The following is a 15,482-nucleotide window of genomic DNA, read 5'->3' on the forward strand; positions in this document are numbered from 1 at the left end:
TTGAATATTTTAAAGTAATTAATTGCATATAACCGTCGACATTAATTAACGAGTATACTACGAGTTCTTGTGGTTTCCGTTTTTTGAGATATTCAGCTAGTTGAACGAACCAGAAGATAAGCCAATCCTCCAAATTTTATTCGTTCGAATCGAGACAGACCGAAATCGGCCTGCCTGGAAGTAAGAAGCAAGAAAATGTTCATCCCTCTCGTAGCGATCTTCGCCGTGGTGCCGGTAGCGATCGGCCAGTTTAATGGCATCCTGGGGCAATTGGGAAGAAAACCGGGTAGTTGTCCACCCTTCCCCGATGTTGGAATTTGTGAGATGTCCTGTTACGGCGATTACAATTGCGCAAGATCACTGAAGTGCTGCAGGACCGCTTGCGGAGGAACATTCTGTATAAGCCCTGTGACGGCCCCCATCAGTAGTAATTTAGAGGGTAAGTATTGTTGTGTATAATAATTTTAAGATTCATTTTTAAAAGTGCGCAAATTTCATACGCGTATATAAATATACAGGCTGATTCACAAACGGTAGCCAAAAATGAAATATAGTATTCTTTGGTGAATTTTTGAGGGGTCTTTCGTATAAATTTTTTATCTAGGACGCTTCGTTAAAAAGATAAGTGTTAAACTTAAAAAAATAGTTTTGTTTTAAATTTAAAAATTAGTAAGGGAAATAATTTGAAATGAGACACGTGTATTTAGGTAAACATTGTCCAAAATCTGAGGCCCTTTCCTAAAATTTAGATGCTCCAGTGGCGGAGAAACAGGGTATCGGTGGCAAATTTTTCAAAATAAAATAGTACGCAACTACCTTATGGTAACAATCATATTTTCGGATTCGTCTTTCAATTTCAAATTACTACTCTCATATATTTTTCGAAAGAAGCCCGATTTTTGAGTAAAACTCAAAAATTAAACTGAAAACACACTTCGATATTCGAATAAAATGCGGTTTAAAGTTACATAGTAGTCTGCGATAGCAACTTCGACATTCTGAGCAGTTAGAAGAAAGAATAAATAATGTTTTTCATCAGATTCAAGCAACAATAAATTTCGAAAAAATTACATATTTGTTACTAAAGAAATGTCGCGCCTGTGTTCATGGAAATAGAGGTATTTTTTAGCATTTACTCAATAAAAAAAACATTAAAATGATCGACTAATGTGTTATTAATTTCTTTATTCGAATAAATAACCGAATTGATAGTGTTTTCCTGTCATTTAAGTAAAAGTGTTTTCTGTTTGTTTTTTAAGTTTTACTCGAAAATCAGGCTTTTTTAAAAAAATATACGAGAAAGAGAGTAGTAATTTGTAGAAAATTGAAAGACGAATACGAAAATATCATGATTATTACCGTGAAGCAATGGCGTACTTAGAAAAATAAACCACCGATACCGTGTATCCCCACCAGTGAAGCATCTAAATTTTAGGAAAAGGACTCAGATTTTCGACAATGTTTACATACATACATGTGCCCAATTTCAAATTATTACACTTACTAGTTTTTAAATTATTAAAAAAAAATTAAAAACATTTTTTTAAAGTTTAACACCCTGTATCTTTTTAACGAAGCGTCCTAGATAAAAACTTTATACGAGACATCACCAAAGAATGCGAGATTTCATTTTTGGTTACAGTTTGTGAATCACCCTGTATTTAGTGTTACTAAAGAGAGGGGAAGGGTTAATTTAATTTTTAATTATATAAGGTGTCTCAAATTGCATGCGCCAAACTTGACCTGATGAAAAATGCCTCAGATTTGGATGCAAATGAATAGTACATTTAGTGCATCTAGTTTCGGTTTGAGTTCCTTAAAAGTCTTCCATTTTATTAGAAAAACGAGTCATTTTGAGTAATTAGTTACCTACTTTTTAAAACTTAAATAAGCCATCGACATAATTGAATAAATCCGAAATAAATGGTTTCACAAACAAAAAAGATAAAGGAATATTATTTATTAGAAATTAAAATATAATGTGAGAAAACCAGCGGTGGAAATTTAAATTACTTTGCCAATGATTATATAGGGTGTTTTAAAAATAAGTATCAAAACTTTAAATACGCGTTTAATTCGTCAAAACAACAACTTTTGTGTAATATATTTTTTTGAAAAACCTGTTTTTAAAATAACAATTAATTTTTAAAATTTTAAATACGCATAAGTCCAAACGTTTTGAGTTAAACAGAAAGAAGCACAACAAATGGGAATTTGTGCAAATATTTATCATTCCATAAAATATTCACATTTCCTACATCCCTACTTCCCGACATTACACTGGTACCTAATTCTTTTATTCATAGGGAAATCGTTGGTGCTATTTTAATTTATATATAACACTAAACAAAAATTTGTTGATATTTTTTATTTATTAGGTAAAAGTTGTTGCTTTTAACGAATTAAATACGTTAAAATTTTAGCACTAATTTTTGGGACACTGTATTTAAAAACTATTTTTGACAAAAAACTCGTATATATTTTTTTGTAAAACCAAGTGTGAACTTAGTTTTTTCTGTTTATTTAACTATTGCGAAGGTTTATTTTAAAATAAAAATAATAATTAACCAAAATAGGGAAGACGACGAAGACATAATTAGTAAATAACTGTTTGCTTATAAGGCAGTGCCTCAAGTTTTCAAAATTTTTAGATTCATAAGTAGACTTTATTATTTATTATTAATTGTAATCCGTAGTCGTATTTAGCTAATTTTCATCTTCACCTTCAGATATTTCCAATTCCTTCATGATTTTTAAACTTAAACAAACTTATTTTTAAAAATTATAAACCTGTATAAAATAATTGTACTGCATTATAAACTGGTGAAAGTTAATATATTAAAGTTGTGCTATTGTAAAATGTACAGATGCTGATTTCACGCAGCTAGATTCTTCAAAAAAAAATTCATAACGATCTTCCAAAAATCATTGAAGAGTTGAAGAAGGCTATGAATTACCAACAGAATCATTGTAATTGATTCAACAAGTACTTTAATATCCGACTGCTTCTTAATAGTCCACACTATATACAGTGTGTCCCCAGATGGAGTACCGCACTCTTGTAAAATTTTTTATTGTTGACTTTTCGATTTCGAGAAAAAGTTATTCTTGATAAAAAATTTTGCTTAATTTGATAAGCCATGGGCAGTCATCAAATATGTAATAAAACATACAGGGCGTCCAAAAAAAAAGAATAATCACATTTTGGAAAGACGCGATTTACTTAATGCAGACAGAAATTGTAAAAAATAAGTAAACTTTTATTTTAAATTTAATACAATACCTATAACTTTAAAAATATCTTGGTAGAACAGCTTCCTGAACTTGCTGAAATAAATCAATATTATCGTCAAAATCGTTTAAATACACATTTTGCTTTAGGTATCCCCATAAGAAATAATCTAATAGGGACAAGTCGTGTGCCCGTGCAGGCCAAGGCTTTAGTTCAAATCGCCCGATCCACTTGTTCGGGAAGTGAACGTCAAGCCAGTTTCTCACTAGAAGTGTGGAATGTACAGAGCATCCGTCTCGTTGAAATATTAGTTTTCTTCTAAACTCTTAATACGAATTTTGATTAATATTTTCTTCCTAAGGTAAGAGTAAGGACCAATTATTTTATGGTACATTATGCCAGTGCCACACCAGACATTTACTTTTTTGAAACTTTGACTATTAGTTATCAATCGAAAATTTAGATTATCTTTAGCCCAATATCTACAATTTTGAGACGAAACCACGCTATTAGTTTAGAATGTTGATTTGTCAGTAAATAAAATATTGTGATGAAAGAATCTGTTTTCAATCAGTTTCTCGCGCAAAAGTCCAAATAACGACCATCATCTCCATCAAACAATTTTTGATTGAACACTGGTTTGAATATCTATGTTTTCTGACATCTTTGGATTGTCTTGTAGAGTCCATAACTACAACAGTAGCACCCTCGAAATCACTGTATTTTTTTTATCATTTTAATATTCTAATATTTTTAATATTTCTATATGTCATCACCAGTGGCATTGAATTTTATAATTAGCTTGCGAACTGCTCTACTAGTTACAGTTACATTTGAATACTTTTCATTAAAAATTTGTATTGAATATTGATATGAAACATTACCGATTCCATTTGACAAGATAAATTTGTTGCCCCAGGGTTAGCATTAAAAAAAATATTCGATGGGCAGTTAATAAAAATAAATATGTTGAGTTTGACATTGATAAGGAAATATCCATGGTAATTATATAGTAGGTAAGATATTTGCCTAGTTAAAAATTGCGGTGTCATCTTTATTTGAAAAATGTGATTATTGTTCTTTTCTGACTAAACCCCGTATTGTAGCATTTCTTGAGTTCTCGAACAACGAAAACAAAAATTAAAGGCACTTAGGGAATATTTCACATTTTGTTCATATAAGTTTTTTGGACGCTATGTATATTTTATTACATATCTGATTACTGCCCATGGCTCCTCAAGATAAGCAAAACTTTTTATCAGGAATAACTTTTTCTTAAAAAAGTTTACAAGAGTGCGGTAAAACTTTCTATGAATAACTTTTTCTCAAAATCGAAAAAATTTTACAAGAGTACGGTACTCCGGGGACCCGCTGTATATAGTGTGGCTATTAAGAAGCAATATGATACCCCAATTTTTCTTAAAGTGCTTGTTGAATGAATTACAATGATTCTGTTGGTAATTCATAAACTTCTACGATTCTTTAAAATGATTTTTTGGAAGATCGTTAATTTTTTTTTATGAATCTAGCTGCGTGAAATCAGCATCTGTACATTTAGTATTTACACGATGCTAGTAATTCTACATTTAAACCACTAGTGTAGTAGGTATGGGATGCAGAAGTAGGCCTCTTCTTCATTTCCAGGTTAGTTTTCTGCTTAAGTTTGAGCATCGTGGGTCACCTTGTATAATTCGAGATATACTTAATTTGTACTCATACATTTCATTTCAAATGGTTTTTTATTATTGGTGAGACTTATTATTTCTTTACATATTCTATTTTATATATTTTTCTTATGTTAACAAGGAATACGCGCATTAGTATAACAATTTTTCTTTCTATAAGATTAAAAATAATTCATTAAATATTAATATGGTGCTGAAAAACAGTAGGTACATTTTAATATTCTCTAATAAACTGTTATTTTAATTACACAAGTGCTTCGAAAAAATCTAATTATATACTGTATTCATACAAATTTCAAAATTTTCAAATTTTTCTCATTGTCAAGTAGTGGAAGTGATATTAAAAATTCAATATGCTAAATAAAGCTGAATTTTTTGGAAATCATTTTTTTGAAAGACAAACAAAAGAATATTTCATCAGTCACCTGTAGTTAGAAAAGAAGTGTTTTTTTTCAACGTATGTATATTAGAGCATGCTTTAATAATAATTATTTTTTACTTCTGTGTGTGTATTTTGTAAAATAAACATGTTACTGTATAATTATAAGGCGTGACATTGTGGTTATTATGGTAAAATGCAATTAACTATAAGTATGAATCATCATGAGTAAATTACGTAGAATAATGTATTTTTAGACAGCTCAAAACAATTCTTACATACAAGTCAGCTATCACTTTCGTAAAAAAATATGGATGTTGCAAACACCTTTGAAAGAAAATATTTAAATATGTGCAAATTACTACAGGGTGATTCACATAAAACTGCCCGACTCAATAACTGTAAAAGCCAGTAGATAGAAATTCTCAATGCAGTCAATTAAGACCTCAAGTAAAATTTTTCGAGAACAAATTGCAGGTGAAGATGGGATGGGGCTTTAAAAAGAAAATTTTCTTTCGCCTTGAACTTCGCAAATATATTTTGGAAATTTAGCTTATTGGGATATCACATAATCAGGTTAAAGACGATCGAAGCTTATACATGCAGGGGGTCACCTAACGAATGTTGCATACTTCAAGGGTATAATCTAGAACCCAAATGGTGTTGATTTAACCAAAAATTTACAGGGTGTTAAAGTTTCTTTTCTTATTTGTTGTTTTCTCCTTAACTCAGAACCCAGTTAACCGATTTGAACAAAATTTGCTGTTGCTTAGTTTCTCTTCATGAAGTATGCAGTGATTATGTCATATTAGGTTAAATCATACAGGGCGTTCAGTTTACTACAACCCTTTGTGTATATTATTTTGTAACTTTTTTGTACGTTTAAATTTTTACATTCAACTATCAGAAATAGGTAGAGAATTTTATTCTACACAAAAAATGTATACCTATCAAAATATTTATTAATAGTGTTTATAAAAACATATAGGTTTTGTGGACTGTATTTATAATGAAAAATGCGATTTCTTCGTTCAACAAAAACGAGTTTTTATTATTTAATTAATACCTTTACAGAAACATGACTTTTATCATAAACTAATGACAAGACAGACGAATCATGAAAACAAACAACTCGATCTTTCTTTTACGTTTCTAACGTTCTTTTTACTATTTTATATCTATGTGCACTAGGTTCCCGTTCCAATTCTCAACAAATAGTCCAGTCGGTATCTCTTACGGGATGGATTTTTTATATAGTAACGCTAATTTTTGTTGGGAATAGTTCTAAATATTATATAGAATAATAATCGCGATATTCGCCCGTTGAAAAAGTTGTGTATAATTATTGTTAGTGCAAGAAAATATAAAAAAAATATTAAAAAGGCGTATTTTTCTCCCTTCTTTCATGTAAAATAGACCGGGAGATACTCGTAGAAGTTCAACGACGTCTTTCTCGTTTATGCCTATTAGGGTACTGAAAGATACATTAGAGACAAGATTATGGAAAAAACCGATGTGTCCGCCGGGACACCTATGTGAAAATTTAATTTTCTTTTTCCGCAGCTTTTCCAAAGCCCTATTTTCTTTAGTCCTTAGTAGTACTTATGCCAATGTTTTTTATGAGCTGTTCGAATATAATAATGTCATATTTCTAATTGGCATTAATGAGAAATTGGTAGACAAATATATTTTATAATATCGATTTTATCACAAAAAAATTTTGTGATAAAATCGATACTTCTCTTCAACTTATGAACATGGCATAAGTGAGAAATACGTCGCTGTACACATTATTTTTTTGAAAAGGAAAATTGAATTTTCACAAAGGTGTCCCGCAGCCCATCTTTTAAATTTAGTTTATTGTACTTGTCTCTCGGTTACCTTTCAGTACTCTCAGAGGCATAAACGAGAAAGACGTCGTCGAACTTCAGTCTAATATCTCCCGGTCTACAACTCGGAGAATATTAACATTAGAGAAAATAGTCAAAGGAAAGAAAGTTTCGTTTTGAAATTCTCTTTAAAATAAATGTAGTCCAGATTTTTTATGTGCATTATCGTTGCTGCAATACAGTATAGACAGAAAAAAAATTGTGAATAAGGATCGTTTTGCCATGAATTTATTTCAGACCTTGACTTTAGAGCAGCCATATAAAAAATATGGTTCTGATTGTGAGTACTTCATGATATGATAGTACATATTGCAGAATTTTTTTCATCGAAATCGGCCGGGTAGATTTCGCACAAATGAATTGTTAATTATGAAAATACAGAATTATACTTATTTTTCAATTCTCTCACGGTTTCTCAATAGTTTCATAAAAACGTTGAAGGAAATGTGTCGAAGAGGATGGGGGACACGTAAAACATTTATTATAAATTAGTAGACTTTTTATTACTACCACCTTTCACTTTATTGTTATTATTGGATTACTGTTTCAGACAATATAAAATAAAAATATAATATACCCATATTCCCTTATGTAGGTACCAAAACTGCATAATTCCAATTATTTTAAGACTAAACATACATAGGTACAAGTTAACAGACGATTCCATTGAAAATGTACGATTTTATATATTCTCTAAACATTTAGTTATTGTTAAGTTTTGTAGCTTGAAACTGTGACTATCTATTTTGAAGTCTTGAAAATTACAGGTTACGAAAATTCGTACCTAACTTGTGCGTGTCATATCTCAAAAACTATTGAATCGAAATTTTTTGTAAGACACAATTTGTTTAAAATTTAAGGGTAATGCAGAGAAACTACTTCCCAAAGCTCCTGCGAAAGAAACATTGATTTTGGCTCCGGTGCCATCTACAATTTATTTGAAGTTTTAATTGGTGTGCCCAAACGCAATGAGAGTGTCGTCTTGGAACTTGCTTTTACGTAATCAGAGAGTATCTCCAATCTCCATTATTAAGTTATAGGGACCGGGAAGCTTTCTGTGAATCACCTTTTCTCTACATCTTAATACTTGAATGAGAGGAGGCGAGATATTACTATTCAGTAGGCCTTATCTGCATAGTACCTTATATTAAGGTGTTGCTAGGAAATTTGTAAATTTTATTATTTAAAAACAGATTTTAATTTAATTTTTACTCTTCTCTTTTTTAGAAAAACCAGGTGTCTGTCCGCGACCTTCAGGCCCTTGGGTTTGCTCAAGCAGATGTAAACAAGATTCCGATTGCAGGGGAAAGAAGAAATGTTGCCGAAATAGATGCGGTGCTAATGCGTGTATTGCTCCAGAAGAAGACAATTCCGAGAATGAAGTTCCGCTTATTATATAGTTGCATTATTACTTGTAAAACATTAATCGGATACGATCGAGTGGGCTGTACAGGATCCCAAACCTTTTTTAATGAAAAAATTAAAATTAAGTTGATTTTCACATTTTTTCCACATGCAATAGTAGAATATGTTAAAAAAAGTCCTACCTAACCAAACAAAATAAGTAAAACTTTCTTTAAAGAAAATGCTTAGGATTCTTCATGTCAATTTCATGTATTTTTTCATTTCTATGCGTGTATTTTATTTTAGTTAAATATTTTTAATTAAAGCGTACTTAGACTAATAAGTTTGTCAAGTTGTCAAGTTTAAAATAATTTTTCAAAAATTAAAAATTATTTTTAAGTTAAACAATAAAATATCAATTTTTGAAGGTATTTTAATTATTTTACATTTCTTAATGATGGCAAAATTAATATTTGAAAAAATAATACTTGGGTATAGTTACATAATATTCAGTATTTTCGATATTTTCAAGTAATTCTCATTATTCAAAAAGAAAGAGTGATATTAAAATTCAGTATGTGTATGGTTTTATAAGGTATGCATGGTATTAGTGGCATCAGTTTTTTAAAGGCAGTGGAGTGATAGCTCTTGATTACGCCATGTTTATCGACTTATTAGAGTAGCCGTGGCGCCATGTTGAAGGTGCGCAAAATAAAAAACGTCAGCCCTTTTTTCTGGCATAGGCAGTGCAATTTGCTCAAATTTATTATTATTATTGTCGCGTAGTACATAATAGTCCCCATTGCTAACGGAATTATAAAATATATATATATTTTAATTTTATTTCGAAGTAATGGATATTTATATATTGATCTACCATACTTACAAATTTACAAAATTTTTGCCCCGGCTTAACCATACATTCATTGTGTTGAAAAAAAAGATCATGTAGGTACAGTGCCGGCCCTTTGAAAGTGGACGATTTATTTTTCTAATGTGATGTGGTCTACTTTTCTTATTATGACGTTTTTATATGTCAGTAACATTCGTGAACTTGCTTGGTAATTCAAGATGCCGCGTTTAACGGAACCAGAGAAAGTGAGAGCTATATAACTTTACTTCAGAATGGTTGGTCATTGCAAGCAGTTGCGGATGATCTGCATGTATGTAAGAATAGTATATTTAAACTCAAACAAAAATGGAATGCGGAGGGTCACGTGCGTTATGTTCACGGAGGTGAGCGTCGAAAAGTAAGTACCGTTGAAGAAGATAATCTATTCCTTGACCATCTAAAATGAAATCCATTTGACACGGCAGTAACGGCTTCCTTTGAGACGAATTTTCCTGGATCAGTGCGAACTGCAAGGAAGCGGGTGAAGGATTCGGAGCTGAAGAATTATGTGGCCGCAAATAAAGTTGCTTCGACTCCCCAGCATAAAGTACAGAGATTAGAGTTTGCAAGACAATTTGTAGGAAGACCAGACAACTTCTGGGAGAATGTTATATCTTCGGACGAGAAAAGTTTTCTTGCTCCGATGGTTCTGTCCGTGTTTATCGACCGGAGAATACAAGGTATTGGGAGCCTTATGTGAAGTAGTAGTAGTAGTAGTAAAGGGGCGGCCTCAGCCTGGCAATTAGGCCACAAGTGGGCCCTTTTTGCCTACCACGCCGTCCCATCACCTGACCACTCTCTGCCTCTGACCCTCCTCGAATCTACCCGACGCCCTAATGAACGCCAGGATTTTGGTCCATGGAAGGTCTCTCACCTCAACCCCTTGCAGCTCTTCAGCACCAAAGACTTTATGTCTTATTCTCCCAAAGGCTGCACACTGTCCCAGAAGGTGGACAGGGGTGTCCTCCCCTTCGCCACATTTCGGGCATAGAGGGTCCTCCTCAATTCCTATTAAGCTTAAATGCCTCCTAAGTCTGCAGTGGCCTGTCAGAACCCCCACCATTTGGTTTAGGGCTTTTCGACTTAGGCTCAGCAGCCATCTTGTCTTGGATTTGCTAGGTCCATGTATAAAACTATGGGCCTGCCTGCATCCTCTATTTCTCCTCCAATCCAGACCTAAAGTTTGATAGGCCCACTTATTGAGGGCCCCATTAATGCTGCCTCGTGTGATACCTAAGATTGGTTCAGGTCCCTGTCCAGGTCCCCTGGACCCAAGACGAGCTAATTGATCCGCCCTCTCGTTACCAGGGATGCCCCTATGGCCTGGGACCCAAACCAACTCTACTTCTTTTCGTCTGGCCAAAGACTCTAGAGCGTCTCCACATTCTTGGACAAGGGCAGACCTAGTCCTCGGGGAGCTAACCGCTCTGAGCGCGGCCTGACTGTCGGAGCAGATAAAAATCTTCTCCTCTGCACAATTCCTTACCTCCTCCTTGCTTGCTACCATCAAAATAGCAAAAACCTCAGCCTGGAAGACTGTAGCATACATACCCAGTGAAAAGCTTTCCTGGATGCCGCTGCCTTCCAGATAAATTCCTGCTCCTGAAAACTCGTCTTCTACCCGAGATCCATCAGTATAGCACACTAGGGATCCCGGGGAGAACATATCACCTTCCTGCTTCCACTGCTCTCTCGAGGGGAAAGTGGTGACATACTTCCTTCCTAACCTAAGCCGGTCCTCTGCTTCCGTAACCCTCATGGCGGATATTGGGATGTCCCTCTCCGCCCTGAGGGCCACGGAAGCATGACCCTCAGTGCGTCCTTTAGCTCTCCAACCACCGGCGTCCCTTATCCTAAGGTATGCCGCCATCGCCTCCCTCATAATCCATGTAGGAAGGGTCGGCAGCCCCAGAAGGACCTCTAACGCGGCAGTTGGGGTCGTCCTCATTGCCCCTGTAATACCTAAGCAGGCAAGTCTCTGGATTCTCACCAACTTCCTGGCTACCGTCACCCGGTCCACACACGGCCACCAGACCAAGGCCCCATACTGTAGCCTCGGCCTAACCACCGCCGTGTACACCCAGTGAAGCACCTTTGGATTGAGTCCCCAGTTTTTGCCAACTACCTTCCTTAACTGCCAGAGGGTTGCCACTGATTTCCGGGTAATCCTCTCAACCTGTGGCCCCCACGACAGTTTGCTGTCCAAGATTACCCCCAAGTATTTGACTTCCCTGACCAAAGTCAGGGGCCTCCCATACATGGTTGGAGCCCTGAAATCACCTATCTTCCTTCTCCTTGTAAATAGGATCATCTCAGTCTTCTTTGAGTTGACTGAGAGCCCCATCTCCTCGCACCACCTCTCTATGATCCTACAGGCTCCCTGCATTCTGTCGCATACCACATCCAAAAACCGGCCCGCGACTAGAACCACGCCATCATCGGCGTAAGCCTGGGCATCACTATATCCCTCCGAGGTTAGGCGTTCCAGGAGACCGTCCATTACTAGGCACCATAGAAGCGGGGAGAGGCAGCTGCCTTGAGGGCATCCCCCTCCCACTCCCAGGTCCCTGCGACAGTCCCCCATGACTGCACTAACCTTCCTTTCCTTCAATGCGGAACTCACCCATTCGACCACGATAGGCGATGTGCCCCGGTCTTGGAGCGAGTTGCATATGGTCTCAGTTTTTGCCTTGTCGAAGGCACCTTCTATGTCAAAGAATATTGCCAATACAACCTCCTTGTACTGAAGGGCCTTCTCTACTTTATGTGTGACACTATGTAAGGCCGTCTCCGTGGACCTGCCCCGCCTATAGGCGTGCTGGTTCGTGTGGATTGGGTATCTACTCAACGACCCATCCACCAGATACCTGTCCACAATCCTTTCCATCGTTTTAAACAGAAAGGATGTGAGACTGATAGGCCTAAAAGACTTCGCCGCAGTGTAGTCTTCCTTCCCAGCCTTGGGGATGAAGACCACCTTGGCTGACCTCCAAGCCTGCGGGACGTAGCCCATCGCCAGACTGGCCCGGAACACCCTCACCATACATGGCAAGAGAATGTCCAGGCCCCTCTGCAACAACGACGGGAAAACTCCGTCCGGCCCCGCTGCCTTGTAGGGTTCGAACTCATTCACTGCCCAGGTTACTGCCTCGTCGCCAATGAGCTCCTCGGCCAGGAGCCAATCTGCTTGTGGCATTGGCTCCGCCCTGGTGCCCTCGACGACATGGCCTCCACCTGAAAAGTGAGTTTCCAGCAGAAGTTCTAAACACTCCTCGCTGGAAGTGGTCCAAGTCCCATCTTCCCTCTTTAATGATTCTAATTTCTCCCTTTTGTCGCAGCTTAAGATCTTCATTAATCTGGCTGTCTCCGGCAGGGACTCCAGCTCACTGCAGTATGCCTTCCAGCCAGATCTCTTGCTTCGCCTAAGTTCCTTCTTAAACTCTCGCCTTGCAGTTTTGTAATCGTCCCAAGAGGTCCCTTCCCCTTCCCTGACAGCTCGGTTGAAGACACGCCTGGCCGTCTGGCGGAGACCCTCTAGGGTCTTATTCCACCAGCGGACCTTGCGCCCACCTGCCGCCCTGAGAGGGCAAGCCTCCTCATATGCCGAGACGATGCAACTGCTTAAGGTTTCTACTTCGTTGTCTAACTGCCTTGTGGAGGTTATTCGTTCACCCCGGTTGCTCGCTTCTAGGGAGCTCCCTAGGTTACCACGATATACCTCCCAGTTTGTTGCCCTTGGATTTCGTCGGAGAGTTATCGTTTCCGAATCCGACTTCATCTCGAAAGCGATCATCCTGTGATCGGACATCGAGATGCAGCCCGTGACCCTCCATCCAGAAATCCCTTCTATAATACTTTGAGAAGCCAACGTAATGTCAATCACATCTTTCCGGATGCGGTTCACAAAAGTCGGCTCCTTTCCCCTATTCATGACCTGCAGGTCTGTGGTTGCTATATATTCCAGCAACGCCTCCCCACGGGAGTTAACATCCCCGCTGCCCCATACCGTGTGGTGAGCATTTGCATCACACCCAATCATTACAGGCAGACCTTTATTCTTAGCAAAATTAACTATATTTTCTAACTCTTTATGTGAAACTCCATTAACGTTTGGGCTTGGATAAGCTGCCAAGGGCCTGGTGTATGTTGGAGGATGGAAGAGCGACTCACTGGACAGAGCTATTAGTCCACGGGCCCAGACCCTTTTTTTTCTTTGATTAATAACAAGCTGAATTTTGGGGAACAGCTTCGTTTTGACGAGACGCCCAACTTTTCCCTCTACGAAAATTCTCGAAAACGGTAGCTAATAAAGCGCGGGGGTGTCAAACATGTCGATTTGGTGAATGATCAATATTTATTACTAACAAGTAGTTTTTTACTTAAATCGCATGATAATTGTATGAAAAACTCGAAAAAACTTTTGTCCTACACGTTCGATGGTTTTTCCGAAGCGTCTCCCACTCTTAACATGTCAAAATAATATGATCTTAGAAGTTATTAATAACCACCTAATTTTTTCACAGATGCTTGGTAATTATTATTACAATTCATTGACATTTTTGTCCTACACGTAAAATGGAAGGTTTTCCTAGTCCTACACTGAGAAAGTGTCATTTCCACGGGTACAATTTTCTCATTAATAACAACTTAATTTTCGATTTTTTCTTTTGAGAACGATGTTTGAATCAAGATTTTACCAATGTCCTACAAAAAAAGTGGAAGCTTATAGTGATGAAAACAAATAAAATTATACCTACTGGAAATCGTAACTCTACATTGATGTTGAGAATTGTATTATAAATAAGTATACATAAGGATATATACCTGTGACACATACTTACATACGCTTACACACACCAACCTACCCTAACTAACTTATGTACTTTTACAATTTAATTTTCAATAAAAATGATAAAAAAATATTTATTAGTTTATAATTTTTTTTTGAAAAAACTATTTATCTATATAATAATGAATTCTTCAATAATCTTTATAACAATAAGTTTTTTTTTTAATTTATGAATTATCGAATGTTTTCACCATTGGTGAAAATAAAAAATTTCAAAATTCCCGCACCAATCAGGATTATTTTGGCGGTTTGCCCACGTTTTATTTTAGAGAGAATCAAGTGTGTTTCAGTCGTCCATGTTTTTGTGCTTTTTTTAGTGACTATGGAGTTATGCAAATTATTGTGCGATAATCCGAATTTCCGAGAAAAAAGAGAGGAAATAAAAAAATTCTCTAATGTAACACTGATTGCTTGCAAACAATATAATATAATATTTTATAGTAATAAATTCACATTTTTTTATTTTCATACAAAAATTGATTATTTTATTAATAGATAAAGGAGCTATTTACTGAACAATCACACATGAGCGTGGTGATTGAATAATTTTAGTAGTAAAAGTTAATGTAGAATAACAAGATTAGTTATTTTAAAAATTAGTAACTATTAACTATTTTTGTGTATTAATTTTTTTTAAAGTATATAAAATTTATTAATTTAAAGTTAATTAACATATATTAAAAGGTATTCAGTTACTGAAACGGGTTCAGTAAGTAACTCCTTTAAACTTGAGATAAAAATGTATACTTCTTTGTTTAATATATGTTTAATATACTCAAAAATACCTTTTATTCAAAATTGTTTTCTATAATTTCTAGAATAAAAATTAAAAATAATACAACATAGTAAAAACATTTACATAAAATTTTAAAATATAATAAAAAATTCATCGGTTTGGCTCGACCTGGCTCGATAAGGGTAGTTTGCTTAATATATCCCCCCCCCCTAACTCCCGGGGGGGTTACTAAACTATTTTTCTACTTTGTGGCATCATATACTGATCACATGTGCATAGAAAGTTAAATATACACTTTTTTCGACGACATAGAGAAAACACGCTTTGGTTTAGTTCGGCCGCGCTTGATAAGGATAAAGTTTGTTTATCACTCCCCCCCCCAAACTCCCTGGGGGATCAGTAAACTATTTTTCTACTTTGGGGTGCAAAAATTGCATTATTTTGGCGAAGTTTGGACATGTGCAGTCACAAGAAGA

General features: G+C 35.8%; 1 protein-coding gene across 1 annotated transcript; it reads left to right on the plus strand.

Annotated features, from left to right (window-relative positions):
• Positions 1-8,953, plus strand: LOC108915758 (WAP four-disulfide core domain protein 2-like). Its single transcript, XM_018721880.2, has 2 exons — positions 1-439; positions 8,413-8,953. Exons 1-2 carry the CDS (start codon positions 196-198, stop codon positions 8,583-8,585), a joined length of 417 nt encoding a protein of 138 aa, XP_018577396.1. The 5' UTR covers positions 1-195; the 3' UTR covers positions 8,586-8,953.
• Positions 8,954-15,482: the final 6,529 nt, after the last annotated feature.

This window comes from Anoplophora glabripennis, unplaced genomic scaffold, assembly GCF_000390285.2.
Source record: "Anoplophora glabripennis isolate ALB-LARVAE unplaced genomic scaffold, Agla_2.0 scaffold1549, whole genome shotgun sequence".
NCBI classification, from domain to species: domain Eukaryota; kingdom Metazoa; phylum Arthropoda; class Insecta; order Coleoptera; family Cerambycidae; genus Anoplophora; species Anoplophora glabripennis.